This window comes from Herpailurus yagouaroundi, unplaced genomic scaffold (assembly GCF_014898765.1).
Source record: "Herpailurus yagouaroundi ecotype Mexico unplaced genomic scaffold, PumYag 164, whole genome shotgun sequence".
NCBI lineage: Eukaryota > Metazoa > Chordata > Mammalia > Carnivora > Felidae > Herpailurus > Herpailurus yagouaroundi.
The window spans coordinates 31,942,424-31,967,437 of record NW_024412405.1 but is presented as its reverse complement, the minus strand read 5'-3'; the positions used below and the strand labels follow the sequence as shown (position 1 = coordinate 31,967,437).

The 25,014-nt window shown below is 35.3% G+C and overlaps 1 protein-coding gene across 15 annotated transcripts in view; it reads right to left on the bottom strand.

Moving 5' to 3' along the window:
* MYCBP2 (MYC binding protein 2) overlaps window positions 1-25,014 on the bottom strand; it is a 290,879-nt gene that overhangs the window by 105,301 nt on the left and 160,564 nt on the right. For all 15 annotated transcript variants that reach the window (XM_040487281.1, XM_040487282.1, XM_040487286.1 and 12 more), the window contains 13 exons: window positions 24,392-24,583; window positions 22,048-22,254; window positions 21,073-21,204; window positions 19,069-19,247; window positions 17,327-17,469; window positions 15,772-15,872; window positions 14,890-15,108; window positions 8,964-9,189; window positions 7,818-7,936; window positions 7,056-7,143; window positions 4,233-4,282; window positions 1,958-2,130; window positions 342-486 (listed from right to left, as the gene is read on the bottom strand). In XM_040487281.1, the coding sequence (XP_040343215.1) occupies window positions 342-486; window positions 1,958-2,130; window positions 4,233-4,282; window positions 7,056-7,143; window positions 7,818-7,936; window positions 8,964-9,189; window positions 14,890-15,108; window positions 15,772-15,872; window positions 17,327-17,469; window positions 19,069-19,247; window positions 21,073-21,204; window positions 22,048-22,254; window positions 24,392-24,583 (1,974 nt within the window). The remainder of the gene's footprint in view (window positions 1-341; window positions 487-1,957; window positions 2,131-4,232; window positions 4,283-7,055; window positions 7,144-7,817; window positions 7,937-8,963; window positions 9,190-14,889; window positions 15,109-15,771; window positions 15,873-17,326; window positions 17,470-19,068; window positions 19,248-21,072; window positions 21,205-22,047; window positions 22,255-24,391; window positions 24,584-25,014) is intronic.

Sequence of the window (25,014 nt, the reverse complement as noted above, 5' to 3'; positions counted from 1 at the left end):
TCATGATCTTGCAGTTCATGAGATCAACCCCCCCCCCCCCCCCATCAGGCTCTGTGCTAAGCTCGGCGTCTGGAGTTGGCTTCAGATTCTGTGCTTCCTGCACTCTCTCTGCCCCTGCCCCGCTCACCATCTGTCTCTTTCTAAAAATAAACATTAAAAAAAAATAATAACTTGGAAAATTAGGTGCTAATTAATATAAGTCCTTACACAATTTTTCAGCTTCCTCTATTGACAAATATAAAGACAGTACTGCAAGTGGACTCTAAACACTTGCTTTTTCTAAAATTTTATTAGTAATAATAGTGCTTTGATGACTATTAATTTAATTCTGATATAATTACCTTCATATTGGGAACATGTACTACATCCCCATATTGGTCTTTTGTTTGAACAGTTATGGTGGTAGGCCAACCACAACGAATATCATCCTTGTTCAGGATCAAAGATGTTTTCTGAGGATCAGCATAGGAATCTGGTTGAAGCCACCTAGCAGTGATGAAAAAACAAGCAAAAAAGTAAACATTCATAAATATCTTCAATGATTAACATGAAATTAAGCCAAATGAGTAACATTTGTACCAAATAATATCTTCATTTCCAATTCAGCGACAATCACAAGTGTCTCCCTTGCAAATTGTTAATGACGCATTCATTAAAAAAATATGACAAAGTACAGGAGGTTTCTGATGTTTTTGTAAATAGAAATAATTTTAAAATCAGAAAACTTGAAATTTTAACTACAGCTGACACAAAATAACCAAGAAAACAAATTTAGGTTGTGTATATTTGAAGTCCCAGTACACTCATGCTTACTGAGGGAGATCTGCCTGGATTTCCCAGCCTGAAAATCTGAGAAAGAACAACTCATCTGTAAAAGCAGTGACAGTAATGGCATTCTGCTGCCTGAGAACAGCTAGGTTAAAGATGTACTGTTCATCTCCTGTTCATCCAGTGTCTCAACTATCTTCCCTATTCCCTTCCCTTCCATGTAAATTTTGCCAAATTTCTACACTTTGGGATACCCATTCTTCTTTTTTTTTTTTTTTTAATAGAAGAAACTGATAATCTTTTTTTTAAATGCTTATTTATTTTTGAGAGAGAGTGTGCAGAAGTGGGGGAAGGGCAGAGAGAGAGGGAGACAAGGAGTCTGAAGTAGGCTCCAGGCTCTGAGCTGTCAGTGCAGAGGCTGCAGCAGGGCTTGAACCCACAAAATGCGAGATCATGACCTGAGCTGAAGTCAGGCACTTAACTGACTGAGCCACCCAGGTGCCCCAGGATATTCATTCTTGAATTCATTCCATGATCTACATTCAGTTGTCCTGGGAGATAAGTTATAAGTAATTCTGTCATGTATTATGTAAAAATGTCCACAAAGTTAGCAGTGAGGCTGACTTAAAAAAATTCTCTATCCTCCAATCACCATTTTGATTTTTCAAAACTAAAGAGGAATCTCTTTATTTTTAAAATTAGAAATGGGAAGAAGTAAGACTTCTATATTTACTAGTAAAATCACACAAGCCAGCACATTTTTTCTTTTCGTAAAAAAAAATAGCAACAAGATAAATGAGAACTCTACAACCAACCCCAAATGATTTCATTTAAATTCGAAATATATTTGTATTATTTGTAGGTTTTAAAGAAATCATATTAAAATGACATATGGTGATAAATTTAAGTTTAGTCTAAAATTCCTAGACTTCTCAATTATACCATGTGCTCCGTCTATTTTTTAAATAAATAAAAGTTCACCTAGGAAACTATAAAATAATCAACTAACAACTACCATATTCTTTAAAGGTATTTTAAAATATTTACCATTTTATACTTCGGCAAGTTCAAAACACATAAACCAGATTCTTCAGGCTTCATTTTAACATCTTTCCCTTTCATTTCTCTTCAGAAATGAAGAGTGAGGCATGCCCTGAAATAAGTCGCTGTAGCACTTAAAGCACATTACCTTGCAAGCCTCCCACCACTTGATCCTGGAACACAGGCAATAAAATCATCCAGAAAGGACTGTTCATTGCTTTGGATTTGAAGTGGTAAGTTTCCTTCAAGTGCCTCTAATATAGTTGGTGAATGAGAAAGAGCTAAACCCTTTCCAAGAATACCAGAATGGGTTTTGCACACCTGTTGGTAAGACAATATTCATGTATTTGAAAACATACAATTTTAATTACATGAGTTTCTTGAACTTGCACACAATTTTAGGTAGGCCTTTTCGGGGAAAGCATTTTCTCTCCATGCCCCAGTGCTCCTGTAGCCTGCCAAGTAGAAAACAAACCTCCAGGAGGGAAAAATATGGGATAGCCAGCCTCCTTCCTCCCACCAAAACAAGTGACGTCAGAGACGTGCAGGTTGAGAAGGTGCATCTCTTCTCGCTCTACTGTGCCAGGGCTCCCTTCTGCAGGCAGCTGTGGAGGCCTCTCACCTTTTGTGTCTCCATTACTGGCATCTTTCATGGGTGGATTATCTTTGCTCTCTTAGGTGGGTGGCTACCAAGGTCCTGCCTTGGACAACATGTGGATACAAGCCTGACTGTGGCTGCACATAAACTCCATTAGTCTGTCTAAGCCTCAATTAAAATTAAGAAAAAGAGGCAGATACAACTGAAATTTTAGTTTTCACTGACCTGACAAGCAAACTTTACCTTTTTGAAAGATCTGCTTTAAATGTTGAAACTCTAGAAACTTTTTAATGACTATGTTATAAATTTTGAAACAAAATATTTTTCATAGAAAAGGATTATGCTTCCACTACTATGACACTTATACAATGGTACCTTCTGCATTCTCTGAGATATACAATTTCAAAAATCATGATCTTTAAAATCAAACAGATTTGAGTTCAATTCCTGACTTTTAGACAAGCACTGCTGTGTGCTCTTGAGCTAAGAGATTACACACCATTCCTGAATCTGCAAAATGTATAAACTGGTAATCAAATAATATCTCTCTTCTGTAGTTACTGTAAAATTTAAATTATATAACACATACAAAGTGCACACTATGCTGCCTAACAAGTAGTAGGTATTAGACCACATGACATCTACCTTATGTGCCAAAAATGTGGGCAATCTGGGATATGAGGGTTTTTGTCTTTAACAGAAGCACAATAAACATCTCTTTATATCAGGCCTAAATGACATTTTATAAACCATTATAATCTCTGTAAGGATAAATAACATATGAACTCCTTGATGGTTCTCTTTAATTAGAATGTTGTCTGATACATACTGTATTTATTAAATCTCTATTGAATTTTTATTTTTTTATCTTAAAGTACAAAAATTTAACTCCTTTTTAAAAACAAAAACAAAAGCTGGTGGGTTTTTTAAAACGTAGAAGTTTCTTAACATTATTGAGGATACCAGGGCTCTCTATAATTGGAGCATAGTAATCAAGATCATGGACTTTGTCACCCAAATGCCAGAGGTCAAATTCTAGCCAGCTGCTTACTAGCTATGTGATTCTGGGCAAGTTACCTAAGCACTCCATGCCTCCTTGTAAATGGAAAATAAGAGTCTCTCATTCATGGGGCCACTATGAGGACTAAATGAGTTAAAATATGCAAAGTGTTTGGAATAGTACTTGATAAGGTCAGGATCAAATAAATGTTTGTTTTTATTATTACTGCTATGATCAATTCATCTTGGGAAGTGAATAAGATGTAAACAACCAGCTATAGGTTAACAGTTGACCTGGATACTAGCCTCTGTCTCCTAATTAGCTGAATTCTTAGACAAGTCACAGAACTTCCTTGAACTTCAGTTATTGTAACTATAAGATGCAAGAGAGAATACTGACCTCAAAATGTAAATGCTAAAAACAGATAATATTAAAGATACAATAAAATACTCTATAGAAATTATTTAAGTTACTACTACTAACACCCATTTCCCTCTTTTTCTGACCGGTAAATAAAACTTCTTTTGAGATCCAATTTAAATGTCAACAGCTCTGCAAAGCCCTTCCCTAAACCCTTGGCACTTGGTAACTTCCTTCTCTGGCAGGATTTATGTTCACTTCAGATTTAACAACCTCCATGCAGCACAGCAAGGACTCACCTGGGTTTCTCCTATCAAGATATTATAAGTTATGTATTATCTGTCAATAAACAGAATGAAGTACTTAATGAAAGCCCTATATTCAAGAAAAATAAGGTTGATCTGAATGAAAATACTGCTTTCAAATCAATGTACAAATTTATCCTTACGATGTTTGTGACAATACCTGCAATGCAGCCTCTTCAAGAATTTCAAGATCTTCCTCTAATTCATTACCTGTTGTGTAAATGAAAAGTTTTAGTAACATATATTAATACTTAGTTTAGCTTTTTTTTTTTTTTTTTTAGTTTATGTATTTATTTTGAGAGCAAGAGCAGGGGAGGTGCAAAGAGAGGGGGGGCAGAGAGAGAGAGAGAGAGAGAGAGAGAGAGAGAATCTCAAGCAGGCTCCATGTTGTCAGCGCAGAGCTGGACACGGGGCTTGAACTCATGAACCGCAAGATCATGACCTGAGCCGAAATCAAGAGTAGGATGCTTAACCCTCTGAGCCACCCAGGCACCTCACTTAGTTTAACTCTCTAGTCCTCTGCATTTATTCACACCTTTTTCACAATTCTGATATTCCAGATTGGAAAGAACTATTACCATTCTGGATCAGTCTCAGTGCTTTATGTTTTAAAATGTAATTTTCAGTGTAAATATAAGGCTATAATTCTCAAGGCAATACTCAAAAGGTATCTACCAAGTGTTGTGCAACACACACACACACACACACACACACACACACTACATTTAGGCATATAAATGTGCACTTTTGAATTTAGTGTATTCAAATTCCCCTCTACCCTCCAAAATGAAGGAACTAATTACTCAGAATCTGGGCCTTTTTATTTTGGTTATCGTATACAAGAGCTATCTATACCTTTAGTAAAAAGAGTAATTTACAGGAAAACATAAGATAGTGAGTGTATCCTCCATCCATTTTCTCCTTTATTGCTTCATATAAAACACATTTAGGGGCACCTGTGTGGCTCAGTCGGTTAAGCGTCCGACTTCATCTCAGGTCATGATCTCATGGTTTGTGAATTCAAGCCCCATTGTGGGTTCTGTGCTGACAGCTCAGAGCCTGAAGCCTGCTTCAGATTCTGTGTGCCCCTCTCTCTCTGCTCCTCTCTGCTCATTCTCTGGATCTCTTGCCTTCAAAAATAAGGCAACATTAAAAAAAAACAACAACCATATTTATTGAAGTTGCTTTGATAGTTTAATTAATTTAAAAACTATTACTAAGGTAATACATGTTCAAAAGGAAATATTCAAATTTTGCAGAAGTGTAGAATGAAAAATTCTCCTACCTACCTCCTTCTGAAAATAAAATGTCAACAGTTTATGTATTATTCAAGAAACTTTGTGTGCAAATAAGTACATGTGTGTGTGTGTCAACATATATACTCATGCACACATACACATATATTATTATATATATATAACATAATATTCACGAAGAATGGGACCCTCTTCTGAAACTTTTCTCCGTTAACATAATTAGGAATTCTTCTTGGTCAGAACATAGAAATCTCTTTTTGTTGTTGTTTTTTAACAGTCTCATGTATTCCCCTTGTATGTATCATTACTTATTTAACCAGTTTCCAACTGATAGATATTTTAGTTGCTTCTATGTTTTACAATCACAAGCACTGCTATATTAATATCTCTCTTACAACATATATTTTTTAAGCATTTGTGCAAGTACATACAAAAATTGCTGTATCAAAAAGTATACGGCATGTAAACTTTGAACAGGTATTAACAAATTTCCTCCAAAGGCTACACCCATTTCCTTCATATAAAGAGAACACAACATGTCTCATTTCCTCATACCTGTGTCAACATTAAGTAGGAGCAGGGGAACTGAGAAGCATGGAAGGGAGCAGGAAAAAGGGAAGGAAGAAAAGAGCAGAGAATGAGAAGGGAGGAAGGAGGGATGAGGTGGAAAGTGTAGTCTTCAAGGGAGGAGCTACAAATGAACTTCTGAGGGTGAGAACTGGGGAAATACAATAATAATGTCTTTTACTCCCAAACACTGTGAAGATAAATGTTAAACCACGTCTAAGCATCATAGAATCAGTAAATATTTCTAACCTTAGTTTCATCTTTACCATCCTGATCATAAATTGATTCACATACCACACAAATTTGTATCATTTTATAAAGAGGTATTGTTCCTGCCAATACCTCATTTCTCTCCTGTGCTTCACAGGAAAATTCTTCTAAAGAGCTATCTATCTTTAACCTGTGTCTCTTTTCTGACCATCCATTCTCTCCCTCTACTCTAAAGGCCTTATGTTTCTCTCATCTCACTGATATATTTCTTATTGAGAATATATGTAACCAACAAGTCTCTCCATCCAATGGTAGATTTTAATTGACTTCTCAACTACATTAAAAAATCCCATCAATGTCCATTTTCCTGGTTTTACGCCTACCTCCTTCGCTGCTGTACCAGTCTTTTTTACATGCTCTTCCTCCCGTTCTGTCCATTTTTGACACTTTGGCAGTCCCACCTCTGATCCTGGGCTATCTTCTCTTTCTCATTTGCATTCTCTTCCTAGCTCATCTTTCACATGGTCCCATGCCTTTAAATTTCAACTATGTTCAAATGACATTTCCTTTGACTTGTGCCCTGAGTGTCAGGCAATGAATATCCAACTGTCTAGTTGATATGTCCACAAGGATATTTAAGAAATTATCTCAAAACTTTTGGTTTACTATTATGTACCTAATGTTTAACCCAGTGTCTGACACACAGCATGTATGTGCCTAAGGAGGGTTTGTGTGCATGTCTGTGTGTGAATAGAAAAGACTAGAGGATACTCTTCAATCTTCAGTACAGAAAACCCAAACTACCAGCGTATTAAATAGTTATTACTCATGAATGTATGGGACTATTGAATTCATTTTGCTAATTTATTTCAGAATGCCCTAAAATAAACATATTCTACTCTTGAAATTTTTAACAAAATCATAAACACCTAATACTTGACCAGACTTACCAATAGGAAGTGCTAGATCCTTTTTCATCAAAGCGGCTGCACAAACTCCGCCAAGATTGGCTAATTCTTTTTCCAACTGAATGACACCCTGGAGAATCCCAAAAATAAAATAAAATAAAATGAAATGAAGTGAAATGAAATGAAAATAAGATAAAATGAGCTGCTTTAAAAAATATTTGGAGGATAAAATATTTGGAAGATAATGTGGATTATCAACAAAATGTGATTTGCATCCAAGCATAACTTTTGAAACCAGAAAGAACAGGTCAACTAGTGGTTAAATTAAGAGTGGAAGAGGGTCAATAAAATGTCTACTGCATGTTACAAGGTCCAGGTCTACAGGTGCATTGTCCAAAGAATTTGTCATTCATTACTTTGAAGTAACATGATCATTTTTTTCACCTTGATTTTGTTTTATTGTGTGATTTGAAACATTTAGAATAGAAACTAAATTGGCCCCATTGGGAAAGCAGATTCTATTATTTACTCAGAAAGGTACAGCCACCTGAGCAGGTTTGGAGCAGGTACAATTATACTTTCTGTTGCAGACTCTATTCTCTTCATGTATTAAAAGTAGCAAAAACAAACAAACAAACAAAACACTAAAAAACAAAAAACACTACACAAAATTAAACTACAAGGTATTTTAAATTATATTCTTTAAATTTCAGGCTTCGTGAACATAGGCAGCAAACACAACTTTAGTCAATAGCAGCCTCAGAAACACAATCTTAACACAATGAGAAGATAATTCATTCCTACCTCATCAGGTCCAGGGCTAAACTCATATCCAATTGCAAAACATTTAAAACCATAGAAAGAAGCTTTGTCATCTTTCACATAATCTGATGCAGTCTCCAATGAAAAAAGGGCTTCATTTCCTAAGAAAAAAAAGCTAACGTTGAGTTCAAAATCTGAAATGACTTTATTAAAATTTCCCTTTTATCTATCTCAAGATAGGTAGCAATACAAATCAGTTACTAAAAAGCCCAGGCTTTTTGGGGGTGGGGGGTGTTCCTGTATCTACTTGAATATAATTGCTAAAAACAACTCTAGCCAACAACAGAATCATCTCAAGTGAATTGTTATTTTTCTTTATGATCAAGCTCTCCTCAATCAAATGTTCTACCTTCATGTTACATGAGCAATCATTTTTCAATTATCTATTTCTAGGGTAACCTAGGTTAGTTAGCCTTTTCTGTTTCAGTCAGTAAGCAATCCTCTAACCTGGCTCCTTACAAACAAACAAGGCAGGTCAGACTAGAAGACAAAAGCTTCTGAATTCAAACAGGCTATGAGTTTGAGGAATCACAAGAATATTTATGGTTAACTGGTTAAAAACACAACAGACTACATGCAGTTTTAATAATTTACAAACTTTCTTTGAAAGGAAAACATTAGCAATAGCAATAAAAAATGCTTTCTATCTCTGACCCGCCCCCCCCCCGCCCTGCCCAACACACACACATCCTCAAGCCTGAAGAACTAAAAACAACAGCTTTAATGTAACTCAGTACGTGAGGTGTTTCACCAATTCTCTTGAGTGGAAGAAGCCCTAAGTTCTCCAAGTCTAGCACTTATTGGGAAAATAAAAGATCAAATTCACTTCTTCCATAGTTTGTTCCCAACTATACAGACATCCACTCCTCAATATTAACCCTCTGCTTTGGTCAAGCTAAACTTTTTTCACAAGATCCTCATGACGTTCTCTCTTTGAAAACTCAGTCGTGTTATGCCCTCTGTCTAGAGTCTTCTTCACTACTCAAGTGCACTCCAGATGCATAGTAGGTCTTGAAGAAATTCTTCTCAATGTTTGTAAATGTTTTCAATGTTGTATCCTTACTAAACATAATTGTCATAAATGCATATATTTTACCATATAAAACAGAAAAGAAAAAAACAACTTACCTGGCAACACTAAAACCATAGTAGGCCACCCAGAGGACCCTGAAAATTTCTTTAATTCTATCCAGGAGTTAAGATTTTCATGAACAGATGTCAATTTTGGTCCATATCCTGAATTCTGAACAGTTCTGACAGGAATCAATAAACGGAGGACATCTTCTGACTGCGCAGTGCCACACTGGGGGTCAAACTCGATTGTCATCCACCGTACACATTCTGGGAACGTCACCTGAGGTCAACAGGCGAGAGGACACTTGTATTTGTTAAGAAAAATTTGATTTTTTTTTCCTATTTTAGACACAGGACATACTGTAAATATGATGCTTTAAACATACTGTAAACTAAATTTTAAGAAACTAATACAGTAGTTTCAATATGACTAGAAATCATGGTATTAATGTTCAATATCAATTGTCCCTATTCCCAACTTGCAATATCTACTGCTTTCTACCTAAAACTTGGTTGATATTACATTAATAATGTTTGTAAGTACACATTGGTAACACTGAAAAAATATTACAAGGTTGTTTTGATTTCCATAAACATTCAGTTATCTAATTTTCTTGTGGAACTATATATATAGTAAATTTTCTATTTTAGTCAGTATGCATCTAAGTAGGTAAATGAAAATATAATTAGATGGGCAAAATATAAAGATATATTGATGGAAAGGAAACAAATCATTAAAATTTAAGGTTTTAGTCACTTTTAAGTTATCTACCATTCATAGTATCTGCTACAAATGATATTTTTCATTAGCAAAAAACTTCAGAACTTCATATATAACGAGAATAAAAAAATAAACTAAACACACAATGATGAAAACTTAGATTTTTATATTTTCCTAATCTAAAGTTTCAATGTAATATGAGTTTATGATGGCACATACTTATATGTATATTTTTAAGTAAGCCAATATAGTTTATTTTATTAAAGTTGAAATATGAATGAAGGGTAGAAAAACTAAATGTAATAAAATTGCCAAATATTAGCTATTGTGTTGAAAGTCACACAAACTAGGTCATAAAATGTATCTTTGTCCTTATCTTTTTAAAATCTTTTATTAGTATTTTTTAAAATATAATTTAGTGTCAAGTTGGCTAACATACAGTGTATACAGTGTGCTCTTGGTTTCAGGGGTAGATTCCCGTGATTCATCGCTTACATGCAACATTCAGTGCTCATTCCAAGAAGTGCCCTCCTCAAAGCCCATCACCCACTTTCCCCTCTCCCCTGCCACCCCCATCAATCCTCAGTTTGTTCTCTGTATTTAAGAGTCTAATATGGGTTTGCCTCCCTCTCTGTTGTGAAACTATTTCTTCCCCATCCCTTCCCCCATGGTCTTCTGTTAAGTTTCTCAAATTCCACATAGGAGTGAAATCATATGTCTTTCTCTGCCTGACTTATTTCAGTTAGCATAATACCCTCCAGTTCCATCCACATTGTTGCAAATGGCAGGATTTCATTCTTTCTCAGTGCCAAGTAGTATTCCATTGTATATATAACCACATCTTCTTTGTCCATTCATCAGTTGATGGACATTTGGGCTCTTTCCATGATTTGGCTATTGTTGAAAGTGCTGCTATAAACATCGGGGCACAAGTGCCCCTATGAATCAGCACTCCTGTACCCTTTGGATAAATTCCTAGTAATACTATTGCTGGGTTGTAGGGTAAGCTTCTATCATCATCATTGCAGACAGCATTCTGTCTTGGTAGTCGAATTACAATTAAGTGGGACCATGTCAAATAGTAAACTATGAAATGGTTATAGGATATGATATGACAGGAAATTTCCTAAGTATGATATTGATCTAAAAAAATTACCTAGAACTAAGGCAAACAGCTTTGGTACAGGATTTAAAAAAATCTCCACTTAAATGAAAAGCTCACCTTTGTTCATAATTACATAACTGCAAATTAAAACTAAAGTAAGATACCATTACTCCCACCAATTCTCCCATTATATTAGCAAAAGGCCCAAAATTTAACCACATACTCTGTTGGGGAGGCTGTGAGAAAACAAGCACTCTCAAACACTGGTGCTGGGGACACGAAACAGTATAACCTCGACAGGACTCTCAACCCTAGCAAAGATACATATGCATTCAGCTTCTGTAGCAGTAACCCCAAACCTATGAAGCACATGGCTCCTCAGTCTACGTTTGTTTGACCCAGTAATCCCACTTCTGGGGATGTGCTTTGAAGATATATTTCTAAATACATGAAAAAACAAACAAAAAAGCCCAACATTTATGTAAGGTTATTCATCGCAAAAAAATTAGCAAAATACTGAAAACACCTGAAGTGCTCACACAAGCTACCTACTGAATAAACTATGACCCATCTTCACAGAGGAGCACTAACCAGTTGTAAAAAAAAGAATGAGGATGATCTCTTTAAATGGCATGGGGAGATTTCTATGCATTTTGTTACATTTCAAAAAGTACCAAACAGATTTGGTGTGCTACCATTTTAAAAAGAAAAACCTACATCTATATCCATCTATCTATTTTTTCAAAAATAAACACAGGAAGGAAACACCAGGACACTCAATGGAGTAAGCTGAGAAGCAGAGAAGGGAAAGGGAAGGGCCTCATAATTCTGAGCATGTTATTTTATATGATTTTATTTCTGGAGCCATGTTGATATTTTAAATACTGTATAAAGTTAAAAGATAAAAGTTAACCAAGATAAAGATAAAGATAAACAAAGAAGGATGGGGGAAAACTCACAAAAATTAAGTACAAAAAACCAAATAAGCCTAATTTTATAGCAAAGTGATCATATAGCAACCTGCACATATAGATAAAAAGAATTACTCCAAGTAACTTCTGAATTTGGTACTTTGTTATCTAATGTCAGCGGGATATATTCTGAAGACAAACATTTTACAAGGAAATTGTTAATTTTACCCAGTAGTTCTATTTTTTACAGTGACACATAAATGGGATAGATATAAAGACAAGACTCCTATAATGTTGACTAGAACTGGTAGGTAGTATTCAAAAACTGATGAAAACATGATAAAACATATAAAAAACATAAAATCCAGCTTGAATAAACTTCCACTGGCCAAATCAATTAAAATTTGAGAATTAAAATAATAACAGCAAAGGATTATAACATTAAACAAAAAGAAAATTCTTAAATCTGTATTGATATAAACACATAAAATAAATGAGTGAATGTGTGTTTAAAAGTGGAAGGGATGGAAAAATGGTCTTTTACAATAGAACACCAAATGGAAGGAATAACAGAATTAGAAAGCCACCGTTTTGCAACCACTATAGTAATAAGTGATTTGGGTAAGAATCACCAATGGATGCTAAAACTGCTGGGTGAAAATTTGTTAGGGAGTATTTTTTACACAGTCTCTAGCTCTCTACCCATAAGCCTTTTCAAAGAGAAAAAAGGTAGTTTTGGTGGAGAAACTTGCCAGATATCCTCTTAATCAAATGGTAAGTACTTCCTGATGGAATGCACTGACAAGAATATGGTATCAATTATGAACTGTTGCTGCCCAAAACAAGTAACCTAAGTTTAATCATTAGGAAACAATCAATCAAGTCCAAATTAAAGGATACTTCTACAGAACCGCTGATTGTATTCTTCATAAATGCCAATGTCAAGAAAGACAAGGAATGCCTGAGGCACTATTTCAGATCAAAGGAAACAGAGAAGTCCTGACAACTAAGTGCAATGGATGAATCTGGTTGGATCCCAGATCTGGGTTTAGAAAAATGCCATGAATGCTGTTGTTGGGGCAGCTGGCAAAACATCTAGCTTATAATATCATGGTATACTACTATTACGCATTATGGTAATAGAGCATCAATGTTAAATTCCCTCAATTTGACTAGTGTATTACTGATACACAGAAAAATCTCTGTTCTTAGGAACAAGGTGACTGTTCATGTTTGCAACTTACTCTTAAATGGTTCAGCAGTATCAAATACAGATAAATAAATACAACAAATGTGGCAAAATGTTAACTGATGAAGCCAGGTGAAAGGCATACAAGGTGATCATTGCACAAATCTTATTTTTTCCTACAGGTTTGAAATATTTACAATAAAAGCTGAAACACATGGGGAATGAATATACACACTATCTCCATCTGTGTATGTGACTACACTTACATTATAAAAAACGGAAGAATAAACTACAAAGTTATAATAAAATGAAATGCTACCTAGGATAGGGAAGGAGGGAACAGAGATTGGGGATAGAAATAAAACCTAGACTTCTCTGAGTACTCTTTCCTTTATAGATTTGAGTTAGGACAATGTAATCATTTAAGTTGTTATAAAACAAAACAAGATATAAAAAGCAGTTCCTAAAATCCTAAAATAAAAGAAATGATGCCAAATGTATGTCCAATTTGTGGCATAACCACACAGAGAGTGACTATTCCAACTTACATTAAACACAGTAATTGACCATACCCACTTACTTTAAAACACATTCATTTCTTTATACATCCTAGATGGGATATACCCAACATGACAAAACACACCCACACATATACACACACAGGAAATGAATAACCGATTTTCTAATTCTAATATTCCCAGTGTCATTGGGAACAGGGATCTAGATGTATGACAAAAAGATTCAAGGGTAAGGTCCTATGGACCTTATTCTGAATTAGTATCATCAGTACAAACTTCAGGTATTGTATCTTAAAAAAAAAAAAAAACATACATATAAATGTGTCTATACAGGAATATATACACATATATAAAAACAATATGTGCCTGTGTGTATAAATACATGCATGAGTGACTGTATGTACCAGTTCTGTGCACTACAAATGTTTAGAAACAATCACCAGCCCAAGAGAAACGAGTCAAATTCTTCTGCCAAATTTTGGCTCTTAAATACCAACACAAGAAATGTAGAAGACGAGCCTAGAATATCTTACACTAGTGGGGGAGGATGCTATGAATGACTACAAGGGGTATGTCTAAAGGATTCAGGCGGCAAGCTGAAGAGGTTCCTACCAACAAAGACATATGGTCCGTTTTCTCAAATAAATTTCAAGGAAACAAAAAAAGACCGAGTTGGAGGGGAACCTCCTCAAGTAGATAACAAGAGACTTGAGACACATAATAACCAATCACAATGTATGGATCTTATCTGGATTCTAATTCAAACAATTAAAAAAGTTAAACTCTTATTTTGAATCTAACTCAATTAAAAATGTACATATTTGATGGCATGAAGGAATTATTAGCATTTTCTGTATAATAATAATATAGTTACTTTTTATGGGTCTATATTTAAAGATAGATAATAAAGTATCCATAAAGGTGCTTTAAAATAATCTAGATTATTATATGTTTACCACAGTGTATAATAAAAAGTTGAGTATTTTGCAAGCACATAAAACTTATAATTACATTGATGAAGTAGACAAATCTTCCTTCTCCTCCTTAGTTTACATGATACAATTTAAAAAGGAACAAAGACTCTGGATACTCTGTAATATTATATTTATAAATGTTTTATTATTTTTTACATTATTTATATTAGAGCACTCGAAGTCCTGCATTGGATATGCAAATTTTCAGAACTCAGGCTGTGGTATAAATAATAGCAGTTCAAACAATATGATTTTTAAATTTTCATGCTTATATCCACTACTATTACAATACATAATATGCAGTTGAACATTATATACTGCACTGGACTTATAAAAACATATGAGAACAATTCTCATAAATACTCCCAACATTACGCTTTAATGACAAAAATTCTATCTTAAACCCTTTTGTGTATCTGACAGTGCCTAACCACCTGATTTCTATATTTAAATACTATAAAAAACTATACTTCTAAACAGAGGCAAAGTATCCTGTAAGACATCATTATAGAACATCAAACCAACTTTTAAATTTAAACTCTGCCCAGGAGTCAGCGCCTACCTTGTAGTGCATCACACATGCAGGTTTATAGGGGTGCTCACTCTCTATGACCGCATAGTGATTAGAGGTTGTACAAGCAGAGAGGCCTTGCTCAGGCTGGTTTCCTGTGGTGCTATCTGTTGACTGATTAGGATTGAATGCAGGGGGTGCATACTTTTGATTCAAAATGGCAACTGAGGGAAGTAACTGTTGGACAAGGCCAAAGACTTCTACAGCCACCTGGTATAAAAAGAAATGATTAAATGAGATAATAAATGTGAAAATTGCTTTAAAGTTGTTAATTACTGTAATTGTTGGCCATCCTTAATTACTAAGATATTATTAAGAGTTTCTTCTGACTAAATTTTCGCTCAAAGAGAAATTTTTTTTATGGAAAAAAAGATTTACCTTAGATGTCTTAGATGTTATATGAAAATAACCTTGTCTATACTTTTAAACACTTTGCCTTTTTGTAATCTGCCGTAAACTAGGTTTTACTCAATCTTTATGCTAAAGAATCAATAGTTTATGATTTCCTCCATATCTTGACTATTTCTCAATTGTAAAATACTCCTACCTTGCTATTTTTATTCAAAAAGAAGACTTGGCATCAACTTCATAAATTACAAAAATCTACTTAAACTCTCCTTATATGTGATAACTAAAATATATTTCTCATTCCCAAATTCTTCAACTGTAAAGCCAATAAGTAAGCATAGTAATCTAGTCAACAATATGAAGAACAGAGAGGTTTAACTGATAACTTCTACCATTTTAACATGTCTATCTCTGTATGTTACTTGTAACCCAGGTGCCTCAAAGATTAAAATGTTTATAAAGATACAAAGTCTAAAAACTATGATATTAAAAAAATATTCAAAGTTACATAATTAAGTTACACACCTTGGGAATAGCAGCAGCTACTGGTCCTATGTAGGCTATAATAAGGGGAAGCAGCATGGAAAACAGACTGGAAGAACTAAGCAGTTCTGGAATGTCATCAGCTAAAAAAGGCATTAAAACTATAGTTAGAAGGTAATTTCACTGTAATGTATATATGCTATACTAAATCTATATTCTAGTCTTGAGCAAAATAAAATTATCACTCTTATAAAGGACCTGGCCCTATTTAAGGGCTTTACTGACATAAGCCATAGCAATTAATCCTCACAGTAAGATACTTTTATTATCTCTACTTTATACAAGAAGAAACCAAGGCACACACTGTTTAAATAACTCATCCAAAATCCTACAGCTGTAAAATGACAGAGGCAGGATTAGAACCTACAGTAATAGTCATGATGTTAACCACTACACCTGATGCCACACGTGGCTACATGTGTGACATTAGGCCAATTACTTAATTGGCGTATGCCTCAGGTTACTCCTCTGTAAAAAGGATAGTAACAGTACTTCCCTCAGTGGGTACTATGAAGATTGAGTTAATATATGTAAAACATTAGAACAATGCCTGCACATATTAAGCACTACAAAAATGCTGTTATTAACTATATTGCCTTCTATTTTACCAAGAAAGCCTTTTGCTAAAGGACATTATAATCATTTACCCAATGAGCACGGTGCTGGGAAGATAAGTTGAGTCTAGACTGAGATCACCTTTATATTAAAGGCCAATTATTTCCAAATACTTCTTTCTAGATATGCTGTTGCATCAGAATAGGATTCAGCTATTTTAAAAATACAGTTTCTTAGCCCAGCCCAAACCTGCAGACTGGATGGGCCAAACATTTTTTATTTTTAGCAAGTTTCCCAGGTGATTCTGATGTGTACTAGGCTTAGGAACAAATGTTACAGATTACAGTAAGGCTGGGTGGGTTACAATGAATGCTTGTGTAAATGAACTCCACTGCCAGTGTGGAGGTGACTAGGTAGCTAGATGTGGAATGGGAGAACAGTGGCAGTGAGGCTGCTGGGATGTTACCCATCTATGGGGAAGAGGACATGTGCCAGCACCATGGTAGCTTGGACTATGGAAGAACAGACAGGGGAATACAAATTGGAGAGTTGCCAGTGGAAGAACTTATAGAACTGAAATCAGACAAGTGCGTCTGGGGAGATGTTTAGGGTTACTCACACCTTTGGGTGAATGGTGATAACATTACTGGAAATATAGAAGAAAAACACACCTTAAGGAGAAAATAAAATGCTTTCTGACTACTAAAGCAAGGATAAAGCAAAGACTCAGCTTTATCCTTGAGTTTTTCTTACTAGGTTAACTAAGGAAAAAATAGGTATCCGGTAACTGCTTTTGGACATTTTAAAAAGTTCTGCATTAGAATATGGAGTATGGCTGATCCAAAATGAATGTGTATGTGTGAGCAGATCTACAATGAATAAAACATTCTGGGATTCTACAAAATAGTTACTCTTCAGTAACTCTGTGTACAAGTTAGGGAATAAAGAATCTAAAATATGACTATTAAAAGAAAAGTCTTACCATCCACAGCAAGAGCTCTGTGCAAGAGGTCTTTTGCAGCTCGAACAACAGTGCTTACCACAGAGAGAGCTCTGCTACAGTTTTTATCTTCTTCATTGGCTTTACTCAGAAGCTGGGATTGTAAATCTCCATCAAATTCACTCCTGTAACAGGAGTAATACATGAGATTATTTTACATGGTAGGTAAAACATGATCTAACTCTAGTTAGATCAGAGCTCCTCACTTAAAGTTAAAAAAGTTAAAGTTGTAACCGTGCAATTTCAAGGAGTGATAGGACTTCAAAGAAAAATACAGCCGGATGAGGATATAAAGTTATTTTAGAATAAGACCAAAGAGAGTCTATATCAGGAACTGATATTTAAATAAAGGCTTGAATTATGTTAAAAAAACAAAAAGCTGAGGATAAAATATTCAGGCATAAGGAATAGTAAGATAAAGGTTCAGACAAGAACAAGACTGGCAAGTTCAAGGAACAGAATGAAGACAAGTGTGACAGGAATCACACCATGTGAGCTCCATAAGCCTCCATAAGACCTTGCATTTCCTGGGATGGGAAGCTGTGAGGGGATCGTGAGCAGGGGCAGAACTTGGCCTGATGCATATTTCTGTGAAACCCTTCTGGCTGCACTGTGCTGACTGACTGACTGCAGGAGGGCCACCAAAAAAGGTGGGAGGGAGACTGGGGGGGAGACTGGGTTAGAAGCTATGATTGTTACGCAGGGGGCGGCAGTGATGGTTTGAACTGAACTGTTAATTATGGGAGTTAGAAAAGGTCAGACTTAGAACATTTTAAAAGCACAGCTGCCAGGACTTGGTGATGGAAAGAGTGAGAGAGACAGGGAAGTCAAGAAACTCCAAGGTGCTTGGCTCCAACCATGGATGGGGAGGAGCACTGTGACACATTAAACTACGATGTCTCACAGGTGACCTTAAGCATTGTTAAAGAGGACATGTTAAAAGCAGGTCATCTGGAGACCAATTACCTGCCTACAGAACCCAGGACCATACTTTACAAGAAGTGTGACTTTAGGCAAGGTATTTAACCCTCAATGTGTCTGTTCCCTCATCTGTGAAGCAGGACAAGCGCCCACCTCATGGAGTTACTACAAGGACTAGCTAATAACACAGGTCATGCACTGAAAACACATGTGTTAAGAAACACCTTATTATGCATCCTAGGGCCCCAAGAACTAGACTCAGAGACATCAAAATATATTGCAGACTGGATAATAGAACCAAGGCAAAGCTAGTACTTGGATAGAAGTGATCTGATCACTAATCTTTAGTATTTTTAAAGAAGAAATGAACTGAATGGTTTTAGTATTTTTGGTATTTTTAAAAAAGAAATGAACACACATGCCCAGGAGATAAAAATTTCAAAGATATTAAAGAAGTAACGACAAAAAAAAAGGAAGTAACGACAAAAACATTTTAAAGCATTCACCTTTACAGTGAACAGTGAAAAAATAGAAATATATTAATATATATATATATATAAACCATGACCCTGGGATCATGACTTGAGCCAAAATCAAGAGTCAGACACTCAAACAACTGGCCCACCCAGCTGCTCCTATATATTAATAAGAGATCTTTTTACACAAATCAGCACAAGTATGTGCAAGGAAGTTATGCTGCATAATTTAATTATAACTATGCATTTAGCATTTTTTACCTTGATATCAAACTGTATGTGTTCTGTTGCTTTAAAATGCCCCCTTCCCTGTACATACACACTTACCTATAGTACAGGATCTGTGGAATCTGTCCTCTGGTTTGATTTGTACCATTACTACTCAAGCTGCATGTGCTGAATGTGAATGTCACACCGTCCGGGCACTGAACTGTGGTCATTCCTCCATCTCCATTGGCTGTACGGCTTCCATAGTTCCTCAAGCGCACAGCATATTTAACATTTTCCTTCACAATAAAGATGCAAAACATGTTTATAATGTACAGAGGCTACAAATAAAACTGGGCCAGTATACTGAATTTCTTTGTCCTATTTATAGATGATTTGGTTAAGCACATTTTTATTTTTATTTATTTATTTATTTATTTATTTATTTATTTATTTATTTATTTATTTTTAACGTTTATTTATTTTTGAGACAGAGAGAGACAGAGCATGAACGGGGGAGGGGCAGAGAGAGAGGGAGACACAGAACTGGAAGCAGGCTCCAGGCTCTGAGCCGTCAGCCCAGAGCCCGACGCGGGGCTCGAACTCACAGACTGTGAGATCGTGACCTGAGCTGAAGTCGGACGCTTAACCGACTGAGCCACCCAGGCGCCCCTAAGCACATTTTTAATGAATCAAACAGGAAGATAACTCTTAATGATGTTTATTATTTAAAAAAAACTGTACTAAGTACTTCGTGTGCTTTGATTAAGTTAATCCTTAAAATAACTTCATGAGGTAAGTACCATTACTATTCCTATTTTACAGATGAGGAATCGGAGACACAGAGAAGTTACGTAAGCCATCCAAAGGCACACAGCTATTAAGTGATGGAATGAGTATTTGAATATAGGCAGTTTGACTCTAGGCCCATAAAGAATACTAACCATAACAAAAGATTTAAAGTACATAATCTAATTATTTTTCTTTGATGAGTTTAACTTTTGAAATAATTTTAAGTGTGGGAAAAATGGTGAATCTACTATATTTTATTTAAGAGACACTCAGAGATAGAAACAGAAAGGTGGAGAAATGGGAAGAAATATCCATAAGCAAAAGTTGTCCCAAATAAGATGTACCGTGCATAGAAAATATGAGATACAGACACTGGTGCCTTATGATCTATGATATACACTTTACAGTGAAAAGATTTTTTTTTGTTTTTTGGTACCCTAACTCTTTTTGATAAGGCCTCTGATGAACTTCTCTTATCCCAGATTCTGTTCTATAATAAAAATAATAATTTACAGTTGAATTCAGAATTACTCCATTCATAACTACTTTAAGATTAGGTAGAGGCGCCTGGGTGGCTCAGTCGATTGAGCATCCGACTACGGCTCAGGTCATGATCTCACGGCTCGTGAGTTTGAGCCCCGCCTCGGACTCTGTGCTAACAGCTCAGAGCCTGGAGCCTGCTTTGGATTCCGTGTCTCCTTCTCTCTCTCTCTCTCTGCCCCTCCCCCACTCATGCTCTGTCTCTCTCTGTCTCAAAAATAAATAAACATTAAAAAAAATTTTAAAAAAGGATAAGACTTCTGTTTTGGTAAATAGTTATGTTACATGAAGTAATAAACAACTTTTATATAAAGTAATAGTAACTTTAATAGTTAATATGATCTATTAAGGCCATTTTTTAAAAAAGAGTTTGGCACAATAAGAGAAGAAAAGACAGGAACTAATATTTGCTGAGTTTCTATACTGTACTAGACATTGAGGCAAGTACTTTATTCTATTATTTAATTTCATCTGAACAACACTACAATGTAGGTACAATCCTTCTGAATCTTCAGATAAGCCTCAGGGTGGTTAAATAATATCTAATGTCTTTAAGCTCTGTGAAAGTGCAGGCATCTGAAGCTAGTTCCGCCTGACTCCAAAACTAAACAATACTTTCTACTATACCAGACTTTAAGAGATCTTTTGCAAAAATACAATATAGTACTATATAAGGGGTATAGTAGTGACTCTATAAACATTTTAAGCATCACAAAAAGGAATACTTTTCATTACTTTTTAAGTAAACTACATAGTACCTCTTATTTATAAAAGAAACATAACTGAAATTACCTTTAAAGGAACAACTTTGTCAAGTCTGATTTCAGCTATATCACTGGGTGAGTCATCTGTTGTATACGTTCCTTTGACTAATTCTAGAGATGTCCATCTGTGAGAATGAGTCGAATCTCCTGCATGTTCACTCTAATTAAAACAAAAACAAAACAAAACCCACCCTATTCTTAATTTTGTTTTATTGTTTTTAAGCAGTTTCTTTCCTTGCATATGAAATTATCCATTAGCATTTCCCCATATATAATGAAGAAAAAAAATTTAGTAAATTATTTATTTTTATCTGATTTCCTGAGGAGTCTATAACCTAAATCATACAAATGGGCTTTTCTCATCTGATGTCTTAAAATGATTTCCACTTTTTCATAAGAAGAGTGCTAATCTAATTAAAGAGCCTAATGAAGTAGGACATAATTTAATTGCTAAAGAGAATCAAGATACAGATAGATTTCTATTTTTTATGAAATGATTTACATGGTAAATGGTAACTTTTTGTCCCATTTTAATAAAACTTTGTGAAAACTCAGGTAATTTAAATAATTTAGAGAATATAGCAAGATAGAGCTTAATCAATCAATCAAAACTATCTTTACTAAGAATAATCCATTTGCACTCTATGACAAAACTGCTTTAGTCATGGATACAGGTAATAATACTGATCTGAATACTGTTCTTGTTTCTAAAAAACTACAAAAGCAAAAAAATTACACAAAAGTTATAATCAGAGGCTTAGCTCTATAATTTCTAGTATTTTCATTTAACATCTCTCCTGGAAGTGCAAAAAACATGAGGCAGAAGTGATCCAGAATGGCACAGAAGCAATCATGCAGAATCACTCTTCCCATTTCTTTAATGTCTTCCACGACTAATGACTAATCTGCTAAACCCTCAAAGATGTGGACACTCTTACTATGATAATGGTAAGTCCTGACGCACAACTTACACACAAGATGACACTGTTAGAGTGGTACTTACGTCATCAACTAACACCTCTAATTCATATTCATGAATTCCACCTCCTCCATAGACAGAAAAACCAACCACAACTATTCCTGGTTTGTCTACTGAAAAACAGATTGCATCAGGGGACCCATTCCCAGTGTTCCAACTTCTTCCCTGACTTGTTTTTGTGAATCGGTTAGCACTGGCTTTAACAGAGTGGAGAGAATTAAGTCCATCAACCTATGAACAACAAAAGCAGTTACACATCAGTAGTCTGTACCTTAGTGTTAATAATATACCTACAACAAAACTATCTCCAAACTTCTAAGAAATTCAAAAAATAATCTACATTTAAGAAGTAGGTGTGAACCTTTCTAAATGTACATTCTATTAAGAGATTATATAGCAATAAAACTAGATTTTATCATTCTAAATTCACAAATCATCACGGGACAGTATTTTCTTCTCTTAGTCATGCATTTCACTTAATTTATAATGCAGAACTATAAACATGTAAGTCATCACAGTCATAACATATGAATGAACTATATCACTCACTCTGAAAAGAAATACCAAAATTTCATCAACATTCTGTGGACCAACAGTTTTCAATCTATGTGACATAGAGCTCTAGGAATTCTGGAGAGAATTAAGAAAGAGGTGGACTAAGTTTCCCCTCTTCAATGGGACTATCCCCTCCTCTTATCCGTGAGTTTTCAAGACTTCATTTGCAGAAAATGCATACACAAAAGTGAATATATATACATAACTACAACATCATTGATTACAGACTTTCATTAGAGAGGATCAGTGAACTTATTTTGGATTGAAAGTGCTCTTTTCAATTACACAGCCTGCTTTTGATCTAAGTTGGCTGTAGAAATCTGAAAGACCTATAAGAGGGAAAAAATTGAAGTTTATGATTCTAACAAGAATTTGAAACTATTCTGGGAAAGAAGGAAATATGGATGTCTAAGTCATGACCTTTGTAAATTTCCAGATTAGGAAATTTACAGATAAATTGCAGATTAGGCACCTGCAATCGGAGCAATCTTTCTCATTGGAAAGGTAAGTTCATATGGGGAAAACCAGATAGTAACCTTCTGAGGGGGACCTATGCATCAGACTTTCCTCCAGGATCTGGTACAGAAGGGAAGCCTATTATACAGGCTGAATGACCAAGTGAAAAAAAGACAAATTAAAATTTTCTGACAAGGGGCTCAATGACCTCCTAGACCAAAGTCAAAGTGAACTAAGAAATGGAGGAGGTGGTTCCCAGGGTTAAATACTAAACTCTGCTCAGGTGCATGTAATCATTCAGAAATCCTAAAGGCTAAACTGTCGCTATGAATTAGTAATGAGTATACACTGGATAGATTAATTTAGAATAGATTCCAAAATAAGTCTCCAAGTAAGACAAAGCAAAGGCTAGGGATTATAAAAGCAAAAGAGAGAAAAGATGTTATTTGGCAAGCAACTGAGTACATGCTAACTAATCAACATTCATTTGAATGATATAAGATATTTTGCATTGTGACATGATTTTTAAAATCAACCTTCTGTCTGCATTTTGGGGAAAAAATTAGAAACATTCACTAAATTCAGTCAAAATGTTTAGATAAATTATATGGCAGAGCGAGCAGGACAGTGATATGATTAAAAATAATGTTATTTTGCAAAATGTGAAGCACTTTAAAACATTTCAAAATAGTTTTCTCAAACATACTAATATTCGATTCTTTTAAAACTTTGTGATAATAGCTGTGCAACAATGTGTATGTACTTAATGCCGATTTTCATAAAATTATTTTTTGCATTTTATGGGGTGCCTGGCTGGCTCAGTTGGGGGAGCGTGTGACTCTTGATCTTGGGGTTGTGAGTCTGAGTCCCACGCTGGGTGCAGAAGTAACTATAAAAATAAATTAACTTAAAAAAATTACTTTTCCCATTTTACAGATGTCATTTGTCTTGTGTCAGTCAAGTGGGCAGAACTATGGTTTAAACCTCTTTACCTTTTCCATACTGTGTGTTCCCTACTAGTAGCCCCATTTCTATTCCTCATGGGCCAGCAATGTGAACTATTTTGGAACATGGCAGTGAGGTTGTACAATGGGGCAAATAAGAGGAAAACATGCAGTGTATCGCTGTGACGTCTTGGGGAAACTGGTGAGAGAGGAAGCAAGCAACAGCACAGAAGAGGTGTAAGGAAGGGAAAACCAAACAAACAGCCTGCTTGAAGGTTTTTTATTTTTTTTTTTAAGAAAACAGTACAAATAGGATTAAAATTAGTTTATACAAAGACAAAATATATGAAAAAAGAAATTATGTGGCAAGCTTAAACATGTGCTTATTATCCAGTCTCAAAATAAAACATCACCTCAGATCCCAGGGCTGATGCTGTCAGTTCACTGACAATACTGGCCAGCAATCCACAGGTGTTGGAAACCAGGTGAGAGGAGAAGAGCTCATTTTCTCTCCTCAGGCTGTTCCTGACTGGGAGCACAACAATGACCAGCATTTTCTCCAGAACTTCACGGAAGCTTGTCATACCTGAGATATTCTCTTCACTCTATGATAGATGAAAAAAAAAAAAGTTCCAAATACTGCTTTATCTTCCTTCACCTGAGTACTCAATTGCAAAATCTTATCTTTCTAAATGACACCCTTAAAATTCAGGTTTGACTCTATGTCTAGAAATCCATCCAGTTGTATGTAGAACCACTGACTTTACTTTTACTGTTCTTTCTTCTTTTTTTTAAATTTTATTTAAAAAAAATTAAAAAAAATTTTTTTTTTAACGTTTTATTTATTTTTGAGACAGAGAGAGACAGAGCATGAATGGGGGAGGGGCAGAGAGAGGGGGAGACACAGAATGGAAGCAGGCTCCAGGCTCTGAGCCATCAGCCCAGAGCCCGACGCGGGGCTCGAACTCACGGACTGTGAGATCGTGACCTGAGCTGAAGTCGGACGCTCAACCGACTGAGCCACCCAGGCGCCCCC